The 24,299-nt window shown below is 31.7% G+C and overlaps 3 protein-coding genes across 3 annotated transcripts in view; all 3 read left to right on the top strand.

Annotated features, from left to right (window-relative positions):
• The window catches only part of LOC127719664 (beta-1,3-galactosyltransferase 5-like), a 38,098-nt gene extending 22,248 nt beyond the window's left edge, over positions 1 to 15,850 (top strand). Inside the window, exon 2 of the mRNA XM_052225896.1 lies at positions 14,221 to 15,850. Coding sequence (XP_052081856.1) covers positions 14,262 to 15,335 — 1,074 coding nt within the window. The 5' untranslated portion in view covers positions 14,221 to 14,261 and the 3' untranslated portion in view covers positions 15,336 to 15,850. The remainder of the gene's footprint in view (positions 1 to 14,220) is intronic.
• Positions 1 to 24,299, top strand: part of LOC127719662 (beta-1,3-galactosyltransferase 5-like) — a 115,538-nt gene that overhangs the window by 23,564 nt on the left and 67,675 nt on the right. The window lies entirely within an intron of this gene.
• Positions 9,882 to 11,659, top strand: LOC127719665 (uncharacterized). The gene is made up of 2 exons (XM_052225897.1): positions 9,882 to 9,971; positions 10,625 to 11,659. The coding sequence occupies exon 2, from the start codon at positions 10,625 to 10,627 to the stop codon at positions 11,183 to 11,185; it is 561 nt and encodes a 186-aa protein (XP_052081857.1). The 5' UTR covers positions 9,882 to 9,971; the 3' UTR covers positions 11,186 to 11,659.

The raw sequence follows: 24,299 nt of genomic DNA, 5'->3' as shown, positions 1-24,299 counted from the left end.
TAAAATTATAATCGTAGCAAGGTTTGTTAACTGTGTGAGAAGTATAAGAAGATGTCTGTTGAACATGATTTATGCCTACTGCAATAAACTGAAGCCATAGCTGCCCATCAATGACGTCCAATGCACGCATATGATCTCGAGCTTTTCTAATTCGAAATTGCTTATCATATTTATAAACGTTCTCAAAAGGTACACTAGCCCCCTAATAATAGTCATATAGCTAATCAATTCATTTGCCAAATCCGGAAATCTTTGTAATAAAATTTTCATATAATTTAGAAAACCTTCAGTCCACTCACCAATGTTAGCTAATGATTTTACTTTTGAATATTTGTTTCTTTCAATTAAAATGTCCCCATCTTCATCAAAACCTATCCCCTTTTTCGATTGATCAATATTTGAAACAAAATTTTTGTACAGTAATTTGGCCAAATCAACCTATTCTAAATTCTAAATTTGGTTTATAATTTTTGTGGTACAAACACATCAACATCATTACTAGTAGGTATAACTAAAATCTCACCATTTTGTACAGTATTACGAGATGTGGGCTGCCCTGGTTGTACACATCCCTGATCCGGAACTCGTTGTTCTGTGGGCTCCTGGGGGACGTCTTGAGTTCCAACCTGTTGTGGTGGTAGAATTGGCTGTTGTGGCAATAACTGATGTGGTGGCATTAATGGCTGATGTGGTGGCATTAATGGCTGTTGTGGCATTCATGGCTGTTGTGGTGGCATTCATGGCTGTTGTGGTGGCATTAATGGCTGTTGTGGAGGCATTAATGGCTGTTGTGGTGGCATTAACGACTGTTGTGGATTGACTTCATTTTGTCCAATAATTTCAGCTCTCCTTGTGCGACGCCTTCTGTTTACCGGTAGCTGTACATGATTTTCCTGCCTGCGTGCAGCACGATTTGGCAGCACCCTCTTTCCTTTTCCTCTCGGCATACTGGCTTAAACAAATAATTACAATGTTAGTCAATGCATTAGTAAAATATTCTATCATTTGTCAATGTTACATCCCTAAATTAAACAATTGAATCAATATGAAAAACAAATATTTCAATATGTTCATTGACTAATTAGTATTAAGATACAATGTCATTAACCACGTAGAAAAAACGAAAGCGCAAAAACTGATTGTTGCTGTCAATGTCCAGTGGTAGATATTTCAAGTATATTCACAATGATAATATCAAACATATGATAACGAAAGTCATAAAAGAAATAATTGAGGTATCCACCAAATATCAAATGAAGTGGCCTTCATCAATGAGAAATTTTCATACCCTACAATCGGCTATAAAACATGAAAACTATGAAACAATTTATTAACTAACATCCTTGACTAGCAATAGTTTACGAAAATAATGATTGATTAATGGTTGCTTAACGTCCAGTGGCACCTATTTCATGCATATTTAGGACGAAAAAGAAATTAAATATACATTTATGTTGAAATTGATATAAGGCGTACTCACCGGTTACTTAGTACTGCAAGATTTGGATTTGGATTTAAATTAAATAACATGGGAAATGTTCATTAGCATATTAAGACAGTAAAACAATTTGTTATAACAACTCGCACTATAACTATAACTATCTACTCAATTTACAAATAAAAATATAAAATAATATCCAAGAAAAGATTAACGATAGTTCACGCAATAACAAAATTTAAATTCAATTATATTACACCAAAGAAAAAGTTAACGTCTATTTAAAGCATTTAACAAAGTTAAAAATGATCAAACAAATGAAATAAAAATTTAACAGTTTAAATTATTGAGCTATTATTCTTTATAAAACGTTGCTTAATTCTAAAACTAAAATTAAAATTAAAATACTCATCTTTTATTCTGTGTAGAATTTAGTTTTAAATTGTATAGCTTTGGTCAAGCTCCGTGTAAGGTTTGAATCCAAATGACCAAACCACACGAGGTAAATTGCACGGACTAACATTTCGCGGGCTAAACTAATTAGCATATGAAAGTGACCACTAAAAAAATGAATCGAACACACCGTCAATTAAAATCATACCAAGTTATATAATTACAATAACTGAATTTAATTATTATTGAATTAAATTCTATTATTGGGGTACCTTGTCTAAAATTGGCTTTTTGTATATTTATATAGAACATACTGAAACAAAACACTATGTGATGTTATTATGACCTATTTGTTGTAATAACAATGAAACAAGTCTTTTTGAATAACGGCATAATGAGACTATTCGATGACGACTTTTTATTACATGTATCGAAGGCACTAATTTATGAAATACAAAATTATTGTATTTTAATTGGCGCTTAGAATGGCAAGCTGTTTTACTATTTATTCTAAATTCAAGATATCTAATAAACTTTATAAGATATCTCATATAGTTTATAAGATATCTCATATAATTTATAAGATATCTCGTGAAATGTTCTGTATAAGATATCTTATAAATAATATGAGATATCTTATAAATTATATAAGATATCTTATAAACTATATGATATATCTTATAAAGTATATAAGATATCTTATAAACGTAAGAAGATATCTTATAAAGTAAAAAAGATATCTTGTAAAGTATATAAGGTATCTTATCAAGTTAATAAGATATCTTTTAAAAACTAGATTATATTCATATGAGATATCTTATATATTATATGACATATCTTGAAGTTAGAATAAATAATAAAACGGCTTGCCATAGCTTAGTTTTCTCCAACAGCGTATTTGAATACAAATTTCAAATGAATTAAATTGACTACAATACAAACTAGTTTCACCCCGCCACATTCTGTATGTATGTGCCTGTCCCAAGTCAGGAGCCTATAATTCAGTGGTTGTCGTTTGTTGCTGTGTAACATATTTGTTTTTCGTTCATTATTTTGTACATTAATTAGACCGTTAGTTTTCTCGTTTGAATTGTTTTACTTTTGTCATTTCGGCGTAACAGTTTTTCAGCAGGTGTTCTTGAATATACATTTGATACGGTGCATTTATTATGGATATATTTTAGACTCCGTTTATAAAAATCTATAGAGCAGAGAATTTCGATTTTTTGTATCATTATTTTATGTATTTAAAATATGTTTTACTTCAAACGATCACGTAAAACTTCTTCAAAACTTATATAGGATGTATAATTCAGTGCCAGCAAAATAAGAAGCCAAGTTAAAGTGCTAATCTCTTCTTCACAAATACTTATTCATTTGAATTTCGAGGAAATTGAAGGAACTATCTGAAAACAGTTATAAATTTGATATATTTACATTCAATTTATATATTAATTTTACCGGGCTTCAACTTATAAAGTCAGAGGCGGATTTTTATATTTATTTCTTTTCTTTTTTTTGGGGGGGGGGGGGGGGGATGGAGCTGGTCCTCAGCTACGTATATGGTAAATGCATAAACCTTTTTCAAATGCCACCCCTAACATTGTTGTACCTCACTCTTATCTTAATCACTCAATCTATGATGGGAGGGAGGTATTAAGTGGCTATGACTTTATAAAGATAAGAATATGTGGTATGATTGCCAATGAAAAAACTCTCCACCAGAGACTAAATGACGTATAAGGTAACAACTATAAGATAAAGGTTGCCGTATACGGCCTTTAACATTGAGCAAAAATCCATACCGCAAAGTAAACTTAATTTTTGGAAGTTTATGATTAGTTCGCTTGCTTTAGCTAAAAGCTTTAAATCATATAAATTTTATATGCAATGGTAAAAAGCATCCAAAACATAAATTAAGTATAGAAATAAACGTGTATGTCCTCATACGAAATTTTACATTACGTTTATATAAAATAGTTAACGGCGTTTTTCTAACAATGAAGTTCTACCTCCATAATAGATATAAGAAGATGTGGTATGAGTGCCAATGAGACAACTCTCCATCCAAGTCAAAATTTATAAAAGTAAACCATTATAGGTCAAAGTACTGTCTTCAACACGGAGCCTTGGCTCACACCGTACAGCAAGCCATAAAGGGCCCCAAAAATTACTAGTGTAAAACCATTCAAACGGGAAAACCAACGGAAATGTCATGGCGGGTCACATACAAATGTATAACACTAGGTGCTTAACTTGCATTTTTGAAAAATGTCAGCTGGTCGCGAATTCCGATATATTTCGTTTTCTACCCCACTAAAACTTGTTATGCCGTAAATCTAAATCGATTTATCTACACAATTGTGTATTACACGCCTACCCTTGTTGTCGGAATCATTCGTAGCAGGCCTCTCCAAGTATGTCAACCTTAATTATTTTGCCTTCCCACAGCCGATGGAAATATAAGACTCGCAGTAAATCATTAATTATAAAAAGCATTTTCAAAAAACCTGTTAGTATTTGTCTGAATAGAACTTATCATCCAGATAGTAAATTTGTAAAAGATTTCGTGAAAGAAAATCTTACAAGTGTAATTTGAGGTATGTCTAATTTTCCCATTCCATTAATGTCATTCAGACTCTCTCTGGACTTTTACATATAAAATGAGATAGCTCCAAGAAACATTTATGTTTAGCAATAAAATTTGACCAATCGGAAACCGAGATATATAAAAGATACCAAAGGGACAATTATAATTACATAATTACAACGAATGATTCCGAAAACAAAGGTAGGCGTGTATACACCATTGTGTAGATAAATCAATTTAGATTTACCGCAAAACAAGTAAAATAGATATCTTTGAATATTGTTTTCATTTGCACTAACATCGATTTTGTCATCAACAAATTAAAACATAACTAAATTTGTATTCTTTTCGAATGGTTTTTTAGGATGTACATATACACATCCACGTTTATTTTTCTATTTAGAAATTGTTTTATCTATACATAACATCATACATATTTATTATAAGGTTAAATCCTAACTATCCTACTGCCTGTCCTTACTTTTATTTTGGCATTGCACAAATCATGTCTTCTTTGACTGTCCATGGCGTTAAAACACTAAATCTCTGCCTGGAATGTGTTTTAATTGATTTTAGTCTCTGATGCATGATTTTTTATTATTAAATGTTTTATTGCTTTTAACTAGCTTTCAGTAACTGCGAGTACTCTCAAATCGTACTTTCGTGTTAATTTGACCAGTTGACACAATTTGCAATTCTGTTATTCAATGTTTACTTATTTCGTTATATCTTGTCTTACTATTTTTAATATGTAGCACACTTGATATCTTGATATTCATTGAGTATGAAGAAAAAGTTTCACTTCTGTACTCGTACTATGAATAACAAATTTTGTTTGTAAAAAATGTTCCTGTACTCCTAACAACAAAATTATTATATTTAAACTTACCTGGGTTCGTTACTTTATTTAACGCTATTTTGTCCTTGGTTCAAGTTGTCTTTTTGACATTGAAACATCTTTTTTTATTTATATTGTGTCATAGATCAAACTGACTTATTCATTCAGTGTATATTTACTTGTTTTTTGTGTATTGTGTTTTTGATCGAGTTAAGCCATTTCAATTGATATTTTATTGTGTGTCTTTTCATGTTGTAATGTTATACCATTGTTTCAGGTTAGTGTGAAAGTTGGCGCCTGTTAAAACGTTTAAAACCCGTCGCATTTTTTTTTTTTGCACCTGTCCTAAGTCAGGAGCCTGTTGTTCAGTGGTTGTCGTTTGTTGGTGTGGTTCATAAGTGTTTCTCGTTTTTTATAAAGATTAGACCGTTGGTTTTCCTGTTTGAATTGTTTTGCACTAGTCTTTTTGCGGCCCTTTATAGCTTGCTGTTCGGTGTGAGCCAAGGCTCCGTGTTGAAGGCCGTACTTTTACCTATATTACCACGGTAAATGAATAGGCTGACATCACGACAATGGTTTAAGAACGGTGAGTTCAAAACATTTACCTCAAATGCAGTAAATGATTTGACAACTGATTTCATTGATTTATATCAAAATGTGTTGATTTTACATATTTCAGGAAATCATTTTCTTGATACGTTTAACATATATTTTTCAAAGTCTTCATGAAATGTTATTTTTTACAACCTACTAATTTTCTATCCCAAATGCTGCATCTGAGATGCTTTAAGTTTTATTTATAAAAGAAAACGGATTCTGAAATAACAGCTAATAGTGAACGTTTGTCGTTGTTTATCGTCGTCGTAAAAAAAATTTTTTTCAAAAAATCTGGGACTGCAACTTCAATTTTGTTTTATAGTCAGTACTATGATGACCCACTGCCCACACAAGTCTTCAATATCGTCCGTCCTGGATTGATTAATTGAATCCTTGGTTATATCTTATACATGCATAACATGTAATAAGATAAAAAAAAAATAACAGCCTAAAGAAAGGATGAAAACTTTGATTTTCTACTTTTAAACGTAAATTTCTTCACACATATAGCTATAGCCATGCGATTTCCAGGCTTATTAGGTTACTTAGTCTCAAATGTATTTTTCTTTTTTATCAATTCTTTCCGTATAAGTATGGAATTCAAGAACTAAACAGACCGATGTATATTGTACGTTAGATTATCTCCAACCCAGCAGAAAGTACTTGGTACTGGCATCATGGGCATAAAAATACGGATAATGTCTGATTGAAATTTGATTTTTGGAAAACATTTTAAATTACGGACTATACCTCCTTTATGCAAATCTCTGATTCCTTGTCCAGAATGGTCTATACGTTTGGTCCTTTTTGTTTGATCAGCTCTTATACGTTTTGTATTAGGTTTCTGAATTTCAAATAGTTCGGCATCGGGCCTCACTGCAATGAAATTAATTGTCGACATGCGCATCTGGAGTAGTACAATTGGAACTGTTAATGTTAGGAACTATGCAAACCGATAAATACAGTAAATTATGTGTAAAATTAGTGTTTTATTGATAATATAATTTTTAATGCATTCGCAGTTTAGACAATATATGATTATTGTTTGTTTTATTGTTAATGAGTAAAACAAACTGGGAACGTATAACAGGGTAAATGAAGATATCTCTGCATGTAGACTGTTCGTCCAAGATGGTATCACCAGCCCAGGAATGGCATGAAAGAACGGACATTTTTTGTTTGTTTATTTTGGTTCATCTATATGTTTCGGAGTTTAGTGTGACGTCCATTTTCTCTGAACTAGTACACATTTTTATTAAGGGGCCAGCTGAAGCCTGCATCTGGGTGCCGTATTTTCTCGCTGTGTTGAAGATCCATTGGTCGCCTTGGGCTGTTTTCTGCTGTTTGGTCGGGTTGTTGTCTCTTTGACAAATTCCCCGTTTACATTCTCAATTTTATTGTTTAAACAAAATTTACTGAAATTTTTTATATCATTGTACATCTAGGAATATATTTCCCTTATGTAAAGATCTAAGGCCGTGTTTACACCAAACGTTGCGTACTGTAAACCTGTTTACAATTAGTTTCGTGTAATGAACACTGGTTTCACATTAAATTTGTTCTCATCTGTACATGGGTTTTAATCACCGGTACATGAACATTGTTCACACCAGTAAACAACATGTACACGTAATTTACATTTACCTTACATAGAATTGAATGAAAAATGTACAGAGGAATTTTTAATTCAATTCTATGTAATGTTTTAGGAGGGAAGTGAGAAAATTGTTTGATTCCTTGAAAATAGAGGGCGGGGAGGAGGGAGTAATTTCAACATGGAGTTCAAAAAATGATCCTGTATGTTATTGAAATTTTTTTTGCTATTAAGGTAATAAAATAAATGGTTTGTCCCACGGCGATGAATGGTGTGTACCTTAAGCAAATCGTTCTATTGATTTGGAAAACTTTGAGAGTTCTAAAGATGTCACGATTACGCGGGCTAGAACAGCATAAAGTAGCCCAAAAAAGGATTTTCAAAATGATTGATTGATTGATTGTTGATTGATTAACATCCAGTGGCAAATATTTCATGCATGGTCAGGTCGAGAATAAATTTACAATAAATACAAAATTTAAGTTCTGTAATAGAGGCCATCCGAAATGAAGATCGGGGCAATTCGGACTGCCATTGAAAACTGAGAGTATATTGGATAGGGACAGAAATTTTGCCTTGCAACAGGCCACCTTCGGACCCCTCAAAGAGTTTTTGCAATGTTTCTTAACGCGCAGATATCTTGACATTCTCTCTTCACGAGGCATCGGATGTAATGTTCCCATTCTGATTGGACGTGGCTGAGTACTTGTACATCCCCCACAGCAAAACGGACGCCCCACTTTGGCAAGGGTTTTACGGCCGATCCAAGTGACCATATTTCTATTCCCCAGTCACAACATGGGGTGATTTTGGAATTGAACAGTCTGGACTGGTACTAACTGTAAAAATAATTTTGAGTTTTTGTCATATGAATAGGTAAATTACTTAATTCATATGTTATTGTAATCATGTTTTTTAATATTTGTAACTTCCTTAAATATTCACTATAAAATCCACGTTCTTAATATCTAGTTTTATGAACACTTAACCCACACAAGGCCTACATTTACTATCGACTGCGTGTAGTGAAAACCTAAACTACATGTAAACATAAATTTTGGTTGAAAGGGTACGCTAAAATTTAATTAGAGTTTTCTCCCCTCTTGTATTTAAAATTACGTGTATGGTGATATAACTCATTAACCATATATAATTAAGACCTAGGGTCTTTTGATTTGAAGTCCTTGGTTAATGACTTGAAATTGAGGTAAAGGTCATAGATTTATTTGACGCTCTAGATTTTGACCTTTGCTTTTACCTCATATGTATACATGATAAAGCCATGGGATTTTTTGCATTAGGTTGCAAGCCATTTGACCTTGAAAAAGCCAACCGGAAATTACCTTGTGTAAACCGGAAATAGCTATTGTTTGTACTTATTTAATGTAAAAATATATAGAATCATATATTTTTGGAATCAGTGTCAAGTTAACTATCAAATAATACCGGAAGTGATATTTTTCAAACCGGAAGTAACAAATCGAGGGGTTAGTGCCAAAGAGTCGTATCTAAAAATGTACTCAAAATGGGTTATTTTGCTTATTATATGGTGAACTGCATTATAAATAATCCCTATAAATATTAGATCAATCAAATAATGCATTGATTTTTTTATACGATAGAACTTAAATGTCTTATCTGAATTGAAATTAAAAGTCAAATGCCTAACCATTGCACCTAAAAATACTATAGAATGCAAAATCAGAAGTAATTGTTAAATAACTTTTTTTTCAACCAAACTGTATTATTTTGAGATAAATCATTTTGAAGATTTAGAATACATTTCTGGTTAATTTAGATGTTTGCGCTATATAACAGTAAGAACTGATAAGTGGTTTTGGCTCTGCATGATACATATTTATTTTGATGCAATAAGAACTTACAGGGCTTATCAGTAGATAATATGTTCCAGATGTTTATTATAAATACACATGTAGAGTGAAAAGAAGTCGTAAAGCAAATATAAGTGAATTGTAGTTTACACAAAATAGAAACTGATCATGTGGTAATGTAGTATATAATGAAAATTCTAGATTGGAATACAGACGAAAGAACTTTAAATGGTATGTATATCTTTTATTATTTTGATTTATTCAAGTTAATTATGTGATTGCAATGTATTTTATCAAATAAATAATCCAATTAGGATTTCTAGTCAAATCTAGATGCCTGTTTTTAGTTGCTTTTTTAATCTTATACAACGTAAATTTATATTAATTTGATATAACGCTAAATATCTTTGAATTTGATGAATAAAAGTAAGGATCATTATTATTTTTAATCATTAGTTATCAAGCAAGAGTTTATGATATTTTTCTCTTATAGGAGGGGATATAAAAAAGTTAAATAATAAAAGTACCGAACTCTTAGAAATATTCAAAACGGAATGTTCCTTATCAAATGGAAAAATCGAAAGCTCAAACACATAAAAATGACTTTTTTCACCATTTTCAGATTGAGAAGATCCAATGTATGATAAATTAGTTGTTGATGACGTAGATTAAACACCATCTAATTAAAGGTAAGATAAAGGAATGACATTAAGCCCAAATACCTTTGACACCAAGTCTGAATATTAACCAACAACAATATTTATATCTCGTTTCATGTTATAAACTCTCACATTTGAAACTAGTATTTTTAAGATAATTTTGTTGAATCGTTATTATATATTATGTTTAAGAATAAACAAACTATGAATGTCAAATTACATGACCTAATTTAGAAAAACGTTATTTGAGAAATTTTATAATTATTTTAATGAAATCTTGCAATATTTCATTACCGGTAATCGAATATTTTGCAATATAATGCAATAAAAGACTTCTTCGTACTTATCTTATGAGTATTATATGTTACCAAAAATAAGTCTTTGTACAGACGCAACACACAATTTAAAGTGTCTAATATAACCAACTCTTACTTACCTGTTTATAATAATTTAAAAAAAGGGGGTTTTAATTTAGAAATAAAATCTTATCATAACCTTTTTATGCAGATCTAGTTATCAAAACCTTGTGCAAAGATATTTCTGTTTCTCAAGCACAGTTAACCTAGGCTGAGTCAAGATATGTTTGAGCTCTCAGGTGTTGTATCTCAAGTAAATAAGTGCAGAACATTAGTTCGAGGTTCCAAAACTATTAATATCATTCCTTTTTTTCTTATATTATCTAGATGTCTGATAACCAATGGTCATCTGACGAGGAATGGTCCAATGAAATTGTCCATATTCCAAACCCTACCTCCGAAATTACAGGTATGTCAGACATTACAAATGCACAACATAGAACGTCAATATCTACACCAATAGAACAGGGAGAAAACACAGAAGTTATAGAGACCAGAGATGAAATAGAAACAGAGACAACAATAGAACAGGGAGAAAACACAGAAGTTATAGGGAACAGAGAGGAAATAGAAACAGAAACAACAATAGAACAGGTAGAAAACACAGAAGTTATAGGGAACATAGATGAAATAGAAACAGAGACAACAATAGAATGTATTCCTAAGCTCGGTGAGCCCCAGTTAGAAGATGAGCAAAAACAGCAAGAAGGCCTGACCGTTCCTGATGAAAAAATAATGAGGGGAAATGAAACAACTGAAGACCAAGAAAAGCAAAACGAACACCACCAAGAAAAGCTCCGAATTTTATTACACCACCACAAAAGTCTTTATTTAGAAAACGGAAAGCGATCCCTGAAACATGGAAGAAGAATATTAGGAAAAAACTGAGACTTTCTGGAAAGTAGTATATTTCAGTGAAAGGGACAGTTGTTGAAGAAAAAAAAGTAAAACCTGTAGACTGTTCAAAATGCACTTTTAAATGTCATTTAGGTATAGACGACGAGCATAGGCAGCAAATTTTCAAAACATTTTGGTCTCTGGATACAAACGACAGAAAGAAGGATTTTATCATCGCTAATACAACACAAAAGAAAACTATAACATATTTAGATGATAACAACGAACCTGTTCAAAAAAAGAAAAATGTTCACAGATCGTACTCACTTAACGTTGATGGAAACCATATCAAAATGTGCAATAAATTTTTTTTAACAACTTTAGGGATCAGTGAGACCTTTGCAAACAATGCATTGCAGAATCAACAAGATGGCGTTTTTGTTGGAGAAGACATTTTGATATGCAAGTTTTACACTAGAACTGTAATTTTACTTATGTTTAATAGGCAATACTGTCAATATCTGTCATCGATTTTAAAACTAGAAATGTAAACTTTGCATAATTGTAAAATAAATATATTGATAGCATATTGAATTAACGTTTTTAATTACTCCAGATTTATCGCATAACAAACAATTTACAATAACAAATATATTGATAAACGGGACGACTTTTCCCTCTCCATTACTTATTTTCTTTTCCTTGATTTGGATGTTAACCTATATCCATCTTACAGAGTATAAAGTCCCAGTCTTCCAACAAAATTATATTTTCATTACTACGACAACGTTAGCATATACAGATGCTAAACATAACTTAACATCTAAGAAAAATAAGCAGAAAAGACATTAGGAATATGTATTGCAAATTTACAACACTCATCCATTTCCAAAAAGTAGAAACAAGTTAACGCATTGATTTGAATAATGTAACTTGTTAACCCAAGATAATACGGCTTATTTTTTTTTTTTTATTTCACTACTTTAATTACGTCTGTTTATTTATAGCAGATACTTAAGGTGCACTGCAATTGAGACTATAAAAACATGTTTATAAAATCTCTTTTTTTTAAATCTTAATAAATATTAAACCAATAATAAAATAATTTTCATTTACCATAAGGGTTAACTTTTTTGTTTGTCTTCTTTATATTACTTCTGGTAAATTCCAGTGTTTACTTCAATTTAGGCTATTCAAAACTAGTGTTTAACCCGCACTTAAGAAAATATTGAAAAGACATGTCAATAATTCAATACAAAAAAAGGAATTAAAATTTAAAACACACTTTGACTTTATTTTTTATTCGTAGGGTACCAATTTTCTTCGTTTCGTGCAGTTTATTGATAGAGGTAAACCATGAATTAAAATGCTTAATAAATATAAAATTTTTGTATGATGAGGCAAGCTCATAACCTTTTTTGACCTACAAAAAAGAAGTATTACAAATTTAAGTGATTTAAGTTCAAAATTAATCGTTTAGTATGCCACACGTTCAGACTGCAATAACGTTGAAATATAATTAATATAATATTATTGATATTATTAAGAAGCTTTTCGAAAAAAATATTAAGCGTATGCAAGTACAAAAATATAAGTATAGAAGATGTTGTTCATATTAACAAACATTGTGGTATATATTATCTAGTAAGCACTTGCATGAGCTCTATATTTGCAGGTCCAAAAACTACAAAATATAATAACAAATATACACACGGACAACATACTGAAAAGCTAATGAACAGTCCTGACTTGACTGCAAGCAAAAATGTATTATTATAACTAAATTTACTACAAGAACATATCTCAATACTATCGCAACTCTTAATGAGACTTAACGGTTTTGAGTTTCAGGCTTTTCAGATAATGTTAAGTTCAAAATTACCGTATACCTATAAAAAAACGTTTCCAAGGCAACGTAGGTTTATGACGATATGTAAATTCTAGTTTTTTCTTTGTTAATGTTTGTAGTAAACTTTATTGAATATGTCAACTTATAAAAGTAAGAAACTACCAAAGCATATAATAGTGTTAGTATAAAAACAAATAACAGTTAAATATATTAGATATATTGAGCAAATACTAGAAAATTGGAGATAGAACAGTTGTTGATTTTGATATCAGTTGTGATACAATGATAACAATGATAACGGTTTTAGACTAAAATTCGTTTAGTAGAAATATCAAGTATATATCTCCAACGTGATATGATATTCCACAGCCTGCGTTTCCTATGATTATTTCCTTAATAGGGGTTACTGATTACACGGTAGCTATTTAACTAAGGGTTCCAAGTGGTAACGTTTAGGTCATCTAATCGAAAATTCAAGATGGTTGAACGTTATGGAATATCTGTTTTACAGATGACGATGGATATGTTCCAATCGTGGTAATCACAATCCCGTCTTTTTTCCTCAAATGTGACATCACCGAATGTGTACTTATATGAGCAACACGACGGGTGTCATATGTGGATCAGGATCTGCTGACTCTTTTGGGTTTTTGGTGGGTTTCGTGTTGCTCAGTCTTTAGTTTTCTACAATGTGTTTTTTTTTAGATTGTTGTTTGTCTTATCAGTTTTTGCCATGGCGTTGTTAGTTTGTCTTGAACTTAAGTTTCAATGTCTATTTGGCATCTTTCGCCTGGTTGTCATAGACATGTGTATTATCACGAAAAATGTATTATTTGCAAAACAATCAGCGTAATTATATCATTTATTCATTATTTGGAAAACAAAAACTCACGAATGTATCTTTAAAAAATGCACCAGAAAGTTAAAATATATGGGGGAAAAGTATTATACAAATACCGAACTCCAAGATAAATTCAAAAATGGAAGTTAATAAGAACTGGCAATATCAAACGTTAGACTATATCAACCAACGCAACGAACGCAAAACAGTTTCCTCAACATTATCGTTGAGCAACTCACGCATCCGATTTAATAGCACACAATCATAATAAAGGAACCTTTGTAGACAAAACGTTCGTCTGGCGTACAAAATTTCAATCCTGGTATCTCTGATGAGTTTATTTAATATCCGAATATACATATATATTACTATTCCATTACTCTACTTGTATTTCAGGTGCATTTACATATAACTTGTTAAAAAGAAAACCTGTCCTTATGTTGAAAGTTGCACGTGAAAAATGGATAATCGGCCGAAGGGAGATTTTACGATTGATTTTAGTAACGATTTTACTCAGTACTTTTTTTCCCTTAATGTGGTACACAAAACAACAATCATTTATTCTTTTGAAGAAAACATCATGGATGATAGATGATATCAAAGGTGGTTTGAAAAATTTTACCCTACAGTTTGAAACGTTGACAACTCGTTCACGTGTACACAATAGTCCTGTTAAAGTTAAACCAACAGAGAAGCCATATAAATGTGATGGATGCTTTTCAAAACAGTTCCAATTTCTGATAAACAATGAAGATATTTGTAAAACAAAAAACGAGTCTATCGATATACTGATTATGATAACATCTTCTCCTCAAAATAAGTTGAGTCGAAACGCCATAAGAGAGACTTGGTTGACGCATACAAAAATGAACAAAGGACATATCAGATACGTATTTCTTCTTGGCGAATCACCAATGACTAAAGAGTTAGAGAATGAAAACGTCCAAACAAAAGATATTATTTTGGGAAACTTTAAGGACGCGTACAATAATCTCACTTACAAAACATTGATGGGTTATCAATGGGCAACCAAATACTGTAAAAACGCACAGTTCGTTATGAAAACAGATGACGATATGTACGTTCATATTCCTGGACTAACTCGAGTCATAAATGAAAACTCCAAAGTTTTACAGTCTGCCGTTGGAGGAAACTGTAAGCAAAGTGCAAGGCCTATTAGAAATTCACGATCTAAATGGTATGCTTCTCTTAAAAGTTATCCACAAAAAACCTATCCAGGTTTTTGTTCGGGTACTGGATACATCACCAGTTTGAACGTTGTCACAAAGGTTATTGAAATATCAAAAGATGTTCCGTTTTTTCATCTGGAAGATGTGTATGTTTCCTTATGTATTAAACAACTTGGATTAAAATTGCATTATATTGATGGTTTTATGAGAACGTTCGGACTTTGTCATAATGAATATAATACGTTAGTAACTGTTCATCACGTATCAGTCAACACCATGCGACGGATGTGGGAAACACTTTGTGCACCAAAGAAAAATTAATAAAAACAATGTATTGTGATGATCTCATGTGCCAGGGCAGGATCATAAATGTATATTAGATATTCAGCAAGAAAAAAAACCGTCTGAAGTCAAATTCATTAGACTTGCTGTCTATCTCAAAAATCCAATATATAATTATTATTTGTTATATTGTTAATGTGAGTACTAAAACAAAAACTTCTTTCACTGCTCTTTTATAGCATTGTCCTGTAAGCTTTCTTATGGAAATATAATCTTTCAAAAGAAAACGTCATGTTGCATTGTCAAATTGTGTTTAATTTGGAATGGTATTTTGTGCAAGAATCACAATTGTACAGATATTGACATTCTGTCCTGTGTTTAGGAATCGGGAAACATATTGACATTGTGTCCTAGGTTTAGGAATCGGGAAACATATTGGTATTGTGTTATGTTTAGGAATCAGGAAACATGGTTATTTTTCAGTTCAATATTTTCTATGCAGGATAATATTTTTAATGCATTTGCAGTTTAGACAATATATAATTATTATTTGTTTTATTGTTAAAGATATCTCTGCATGAAGACTGTTCGTCCAAGATGGTATCACCAGCCCAGGAATGTTTTGGTTCATCTATATGTTTCGGAGTTTAGTGTGACGTCCATATTTTCTCTGAACTAGTACACATTTTATTTAGGGGCCATCTGAAGCCTGCCTCCGGGTGCAGGATTTTATCGCTGTGTTGAAGACCCATTGATGGCCTTGGGTTGTTTTCTGCGCTTTGGTCGGGTTAAAATTTACTGAAATTTTTTATATCATTGTACATCTCGGAATATATTTCCCTTGTGTAAAGATCTAAGGCCGTGTTCACACCAAATGTTGCGTACTGTAAACCTGTTTACAATTAGTTTCATGTAATGAACACTGGTTTCACATTAAATTTGTTCTCACCTGTACATCGGTCTTCATCACCTGTACATGAATATTGTTCACACCAGTAAACAACATGTACACGTAATTTACATTTACATTACATAGAATTGAATTAAAAATGTACAGAGGAATTTTTAATTCAATTCTATCTAATGTTTCAGGAGGGAAGTGAGAAAATTGTTTGATTTCTTGAAAATAGAGGGCGGGGAGGAGGGAGTAATTTCAGCATGGAGTTCAAAAAATGATCCTGTATGTTATTGAAAATTTTTTTTCTATTAAAGTAATAAAATAAATAGTTTGTCCCACGGAGATGAATGGTGTTTACCTTAAGCAAATCGTTCTATTGATTTGGAAAACCTTGAGAGTTCTAAAGATGTCATGATTACGCGGGCTGAAACAGAATAACAATAGCCCAAAAAAGGATTTTCAAAATGATTGATTGATTGATTGATTGATTAACACCCAGTGGCAAATATTTCATGCATGGTCAGGTCGAGAATAAATTTACAATAAATACAAAAGTAAAGTCCTGTAATAGAGGCCGTCCGATATGAAGATCGGGGCAATTCGGACTGCCATTGAAATCTGCGAGTATATTGGATAGGGACAGAAATTTTGCCTTGCAACAGGACACCTTCGGACCCTTAAAAGAGTTTTTGCAAAGTTTCTTAACGCGCAAATATTTTGACATTCGGATGTAATGTTCCCATTCTGATCGGACGTGGCTTAGTACTTGTACATCCCTCACAGCAAAACGGACGCCCCACTTTGGCAAGGGTTTTACGGCCATTCGGAAGAAGATCCAAGTGACCATATTTCTATTCCCCAGTCACAACATAGGGTGATTTTGGAAATGAATAGTCTGGACTGGTACTAACTTTAAAAAAAATTTTGAGTTTTTGTCATATAAATAGGAAAATTACTTAATTCATATGATTATTATAATCATTTTTTCAATATTTGTAAGTTCCTTAAATATTCACAATAAAATCCACGTTCTTAATATCTAGTTTTATGAACACTTAACCCACACAAGGCCTACATTGACTATCGACTGCGTGTATTGAAAACCTAAACTACATGAGACATTGATTTTTAACAATGGGAACGTAATATAGTTTAGTTTAAGTGTAGAGTACACTTACACCACACCGAATATAGCTCAATGTGAACACGGCCTTAATCTTTATACGGATTCGGTTATATTAATTGTTTTTTAATCAACCCTAAAATATTTGTATTATTTTTATGGATTTCTAAATGTTTTGGCCTCGGACAACACAGAAGAAACATTACTTGTCGAAATGTCCATCTGGTACAGTATAACTGACACTGTTAATTGGAAACAAACAAACTGATGTAATTCGTTTATTTAAACACACACTTAAAAAATATACATTATCGCTATTTTACGAAATTTTCTTTTGATCTTACTGACTGATAAATTCCTTTCTCAGCACAGTAGAGTGATATGAAAAATTATCGCTAGAAACTAACGGCGCACGTGCCGTTGTCAATGAAATTAACAACGTCGTCATAGGTAAAATAGCGATAAACAGATTATCATTGGTCATCTCAACTCGATTGTTTTCTCACTTTCGCCGTACCGGCTCAAGCGAGAAAATCAATCTCGTTGAGATGACCAACGATAATCTATAATTACCGCTATTTTACGAAATTTTCCTTTGATCTTGCTGACTGATAATTTCCTTTCTCAGCGTAGTCGAGTAATATTAAAAAGTTATCGCTAGAAACCAACGGGGTACGTGGCGTTGTCAATGAAATTGACATGAAATTGACAACGTTGTCATAGCTAAAAAAAAGCGATAAACAGATTATCATTGGTCAACTCAACTCGATTGCTTTTGTCACTTTCGCCGTACCGGATCAAGCGAGAAAATCAATCTCGTTGAGATGATCAACGATAATCTATAATTATACATCATTTTTTACAAACATGAAATATACATAATTTTAAAAGGTATTATGATGATGCCGGATGATACATTATGAAAGATTAATTCAAGTTTTGGTTACCAATACCCTACACTTTCGTGATTATGTTGAGTCTTTTGTGGGGAAAAAAACTTACGTCTGAAATAATTAAGTATTTGTCTTGTGATTTTTGTCTCACCTAGTGAAATATGAGTAATTCGTTTTTAATTTACGTAGTACATTTTCCACCAATAACATTCTTCTTGTTGCCCTTTCCCATGCCCTTAGTTTTCAATCAGCATGCAGTCAGTACTATTGCAGTTGCATTGGTTTTTTATTGTGTAATTCCGGCGTAAGGATCACGCTAGCATTGCCTACCTTCTCACGACTATCAACATACTACTTTCGTCTCATCTCCGTTTGGTGTTAATTTACAGAGTGTGTATACACTGATTGTGGAAGAAACTTAGAATAATGAAAAGATCCCATGTATATGTTACATATAAATCAAATCTACATAAAACTGTTAGATATCATCTCGGATTCCCAATAACAAACTTTTCAGATGAAGGCCTGTTTGCCTTGCGAAATATGAGATAGCGAAACGCCCTTTTAAAACAGACTAAAGTTGTAAGCTAAATAAATAATATTACTGTTAATAGTTGGCTGTGGACAATAAATTACTATTAATAGTTGGCTGTGGACAATAAACAATATTACTATTAATAGTTGGCTGTGGACAATAAACAATAGTACTACTAATAGTTGGCTGTGGACAATAAACAATATTACTATTAATATTTGGCTGTGGACAATAAACAATATCACTATTAATAGTTGGCTGTGGACAATTTCTATTCTTAATACTATATGAATATTGTAAACGTAATTAATAGAAAATTCACTAATCTTTTTTCGGGTGTCAATGATAAAAGTGATTAGACAAAAGTATTCTTTTTCTTCTTTGGTTTTTGCCATGACGTTTGGTATCTTTCACCACTCTTTTACAGCATGATCCTGTAAGCTTTCTTATGGAAATATAATCTATCGAAAGAAAACATCATGATGCATTGTCAAATTGTATTTAATTTGGAATGGTATCTTGTGCAAAAATCACAATTGTACATATATTGACATTGTGTTTTGTGTTTAGGAATCGGGAAACATATTGATATTGTGTTATGCTTGGGAATCGCGAAACATGGTTACTTATATTTTTCAGTTCAATATTTTCTATGCAGGATAATATAATGTTTAATGCATTTGCAGTTTAAACAATTGTGTATCTACACATGATAAAGGTTCTAGCCTCAATTAGTCTGAGTTTCTTCATCGGCTAAAATTCAATAATTACAGGAAACTGACTTTGTCTTCAATGCTTCACTATATTTTATGTAATTTCAAATGCTTTCTGTCTCTTAGTCCAATCCATGCTTTATTGGCTCTTGTGTTGTTTGGCCATGTTTTTCTCATACCATGTACTTCTATAACATATCCAACAATTCCTATTTCCGTTAAACATCGGTTTTCATTTGCAATATAATTATAATACTCTGTTTTCAAATAATATTATACTTTTTCCATTCATTATCAATGTACATCGATCTGTTTTTGTTTTTTGCTTTTTTTTTTGCAATTTTATGCACATTCAAATCTCTTAATTCTGGACATTTACCAAAGTTGGCATCGCTTTGGTCACGATCCAGAATTAAGAGATGTGAATGTACCTACAATTGCAGAAATAGACTTGTATATGCTTAAAACTACTTAGAACTTGGTTAATTGTCTAATTGGCAATCATATCACATCTCCTTTTTTATATTGTAAAATCTAGTTGTGTCTTGAGGTTCAAATCTGTTTTGTTGAAAATAAACTATTGCTTGTATCATTTTAACTGTTATGGAACACTTTGTAGTCATCAGAATGGTAAAAACATAAACCTAGTAAATGATGTTATTGTCACTACTTTGCCACGAGTTAGTTCTTTTGTTCTCTTTTTTTACCTTTAAACTTTAAAAATTATGAGTATCAAGTTTGTTTTATTATCAGGTGTAAATCTGTCTCTTATGAATTCGTACAATTCTTCAAAATACTAGTATACTTAAGGTTCAACTATTCCTTTTTCTTTGAAATGGTGAAGATCGTTTTCACATCTGTTTCCTGATAAAGAAGAAAAATTGAGCTTCCAGTTTAGAACATACCTGATCTGTTTTGCAAGTATGAGCATGTTATTTATCAAATTTTATCTATGGACATTCGTCTATTGAAGCATCAAATAACAACAGTTTGTGAATATTTTCTGTCAAACAAAATCGATTATTTTAAACGAACGGAATTACGGATTTTTTTTCTATTCTAAGAAAGCATGATCTCAGCGTCCGTTTATAAATCCTTTTAAAGCAATGTTTTATAACTTTTCACTAACTGTGCTGGTGTCTTCATAGGGTTGAATTGCTCCGGGATGTTAAGTAAGCAACACTCAATCGATCAATCAGAGAGTCATTGTATATGTGTTGAATTTTATAAGATATTTTATCGTTTTATCATTAGTTTTTCTGATGTTCAAATATCTCCTTTATATCGTTCATAACATTTAGCGTTTTAGATTTCATTGTTTTTTTCTGTCGTATCACGAAACCTTCTTTGACATTAAATAATTAAGGGAAATGTATATACCATATGCTCCATATAAATTAAATAGGTAAACAGAATATTTTAATATCCAAAGTAAGTCTTTTTAAACTATCACATCGCATGTCAATGAAATAAAATATCTAATTGTCCCTTAGATCTATCAGTATATCTTTGAAATTGTGAAGTAAGGATTCAAGGATGCAAACTTTTAGTAAGGGCTTATTTATGAAATATAAATGCAATTATCTAAAATTTCTTCACCAATATGCAATAATTAAAACTATGATACCTTTTAAACTTCCTTTCCTTTTTTTAAACATATGATTAGTTCATATTAGATGTTAAAATAAAATGGCTACCATTTACTTCATTGCTTCTGTATATGATCATTAGTGGTAATAAGAATTTTACAATCTCAGTTTTTTGTTTCAAACATCTGATTGTTCAGCTCATCTTACCAGTCTCCTTACCATTAGACTATGAAATATTTATTGCTCTTTTTAACCATTTTATAATTCAGAGAAGATAGTAAATTTTCACACTGTATGACTATAAATGTTATTCCATGTTTAATAGGCAAAACTGGCAATATCTGTCATCGATTTTTAAACTACAAATTTTAACTAGATATAATTATAAAATGAAATGGTTGTTATTGTTAGCATATTGACTTAACGTCTTTACAAGTTCCATATTTATCGAGAATGTGCATCTTTATGGTGAGTCAATAATACTATTTTTGTGTCACTCTCCTGGGTATGAAATGTCATCAGCTTTTTTTTGTGCTGTTCAATTGTTGTACCATTTACGTGTAGCCAAAATCTTTATTTTTTTTAATTTATACTGAAAAGATTAAAACTGACATAATTATACTGACCCATTGATTGTTTATTAATGTTTTTAGTTGTAATTTTTATTTAAGTTTTTCCATACAAAGAGTTCCAAATTTAATTTAAAATTTGTCATAAGTTTTGCTGGACTGGAAATGTCTGCAATATATTTCTTAAGGTTTTACATCTCGATCATTGCACTTACAGAACGTTCAGTATTTTCATTACCGATACATGTTTGTTGGTCCCTACTGAGACTTAGAGTTACAGAACTTCAATAAAAATCTCTGTTCCGTTGCTTATGGTTTTTTGTCAAGATTGAAAGGAAAGTTCGTATAATTAGTTATTTGAGACAACAGTATACGTAGTTTACATATGTTAAGGGAGTGTTCGAAAGTTATTCGAATATATGTTGTAGATTTTTAGTTATGAATTAATATCTCATATCTCTTCAGTATGTTATCAAAAATATTTCTCGCGTTTAGAATGTTTCCCTTCCAAGAATTGCTATCTTATATTTTTGTATATTAATTGTGGATTTTACAGCATTTCCTTACGTGTTTTACTTCTGTTCTTCATTTTTATCTAAATATATGTTTTTTTAAATTGTTAACATGTATACAGAGTTATTTGTGATTTTAATAAATCATTCCCTTTCAAGTTATCTATAAATAATCTTGATGCGCCTGTTGTCTTCATCTTCGCTAGCCAAGGGTTATGATCCACTTCCCTCCTCTCCACCCTTGGCAGATTAAGCCAACATTTGTGATAACAATGTAGCGCCACCTATCGGTAGATTAAAGTCACGCCTATTCCGAATACATTATTCTTGACCAATGGTAGCACTTGAACTCTTCAATTTGGAGGTAAAAACACGGTTGCGTCTAGATTCTACACACTTGGTTAAACAGGAAACGAAAATATACGTTGACATTCATGCATTTGTGCAAGAAACATACACAGGAACTTCTATTAGTTGATTCAAAACATTCACTAATGTCACTAAATATAGTCGTATGTTTAGGGATGTAAAGACTTGTTGCACAATAAGCACGTGGCAATTGTTTACATACACTTTCAACATTTACACGTGATCATGTTATAGGCGCTTTTTGATTGGATGCAGCGAGTTTCGACTGCAACCAATGAAAATCATTACCTTGTGTCTCCGAAATTCTATCTCAATCCGCCAAGGGTGGAGAGGAGGGAAGTGGATCGCAACCCTTGGCTAGCGAAGATGGTTGTCTTAAAAGTTTGTACATTGTTTCAGTATTTTGCAATGGGATTATACTAAACAAGTATCATAATATTCATGATATTTTTATTAGTTGTAATTAGCTTCGAAGTAGACTCCGAATCTGTGAAAACTCTCGGGTCGGTACTTTGTGGCTTCAGTCTTTTTGTTACTTTGTTTTTTCTGTGCTTTTTGTCGATATCATGAGTCAAGTCTTTTTAAACGGATTTCTATAGTATGTTCTTAAGTTGATCTGACCGTTTATTTTCCTATTTGAATTTATTAACTTGTGTTATTTCAGAGCCTTTTATAGCTTGTTATGCGGTACTGGTTTTATTCATTTTGATGGCCGTACGGTCACCTATAATAGACATAACCTATGGAAAAAAACTTCAATTTGATATCATACAAAATATTGATTGGTTGGTTCATGCTTAATATCTAGTGGAAAATATTTCAAGACTAAATTATGTTTTCATAACGAGCAAACGAAAGTTATATAAATGGTGACTAAAATATCGTTTCGTTGACTCATATTTTCGTGATAAGCGTTTAGATGTCACCTGTGTTGTTGTTATATCATATACTGTTGCATTAACCCTCGGGTATCCATAGAGAATTATAGATAACAGCCTTTTCCTTTCCTTTAGGGGTAAATTCAGTAAATAAATATACGTCATCAGGGACAGCCCATTTGGGGGAGAGCTTTCTGTATAAAACTGAAGTCATGTGCTCTTCTGATTGGTAGATAATGTTTGTAATAAATATTTTTTGATAGATGGATAAAAACTAGAGTTGAAAAAAAATAAAAAATAAATGCTGAATGTACTAAATTTTTTTACTACAGGGTTGAAAAGTAATGGGGGTTAGTGAAGGAATTAAGTGCGAATCTACAGTGTTTGTAAACAAGGCCATGTGAAGGCCCAAAAATGCCGCATGACCCTATGTTTTTATTGTTGCAAATGATAGGGCTACATTTGTACTTTCATGAATGATATATGAAATTTTCTAATTTCTAAAGGTAAATCAGGTATAAATTTAATTCAAGACATAGATTAGCATTACAGTCAATGGGAGATTTTTTTACTGAATTTACCCCTATAGGAGAATATGCATTATGTCACTGTACTTGTCCAAGGCCACACAATAATCACAAAACTTATTTCCTGTGTATATTAATGCAATGGAAGCATTTTGGAACCATTTGAAGTTGTTTTTTACACAAATTTCTATGTTTAACTCGGCTATCCAAGATGCACTGAGTGTACTGTGAGAGGAAGCATGGGGTATATGGTAAAAATCAGTTTTTGTGTCCAGATTGAACGAAACAATAGATATTACACTTGAGAGTTATGATATCAATGAAAGGCATAAATATTCCCCCCATTTTACAACACATTTTGCACATATTTCTCCTCATTATGTGTAAAATCATATGG

This window comes from Mytilus californianus, unplaced genomic scaffold, assembly GCF_021869535.1.
Source record: "Mytilus californianus isolate M0D057914Y unplaced genomic scaffold, xbMytCali1.0.p SCAF_11, whole genome shotgun sequence".
Lineage (NCBI taxonomy): Eukaryota > Metazoa > Mollusca > Bivalvia > Mytilida > Mytilidae > Mytilus > Mytilus californianus.
The sequence above is the reverse complement of the archived record's forward strand: the minus strand, read 5'-3'. Positions and strand labels throughout refer to the sequence as shown.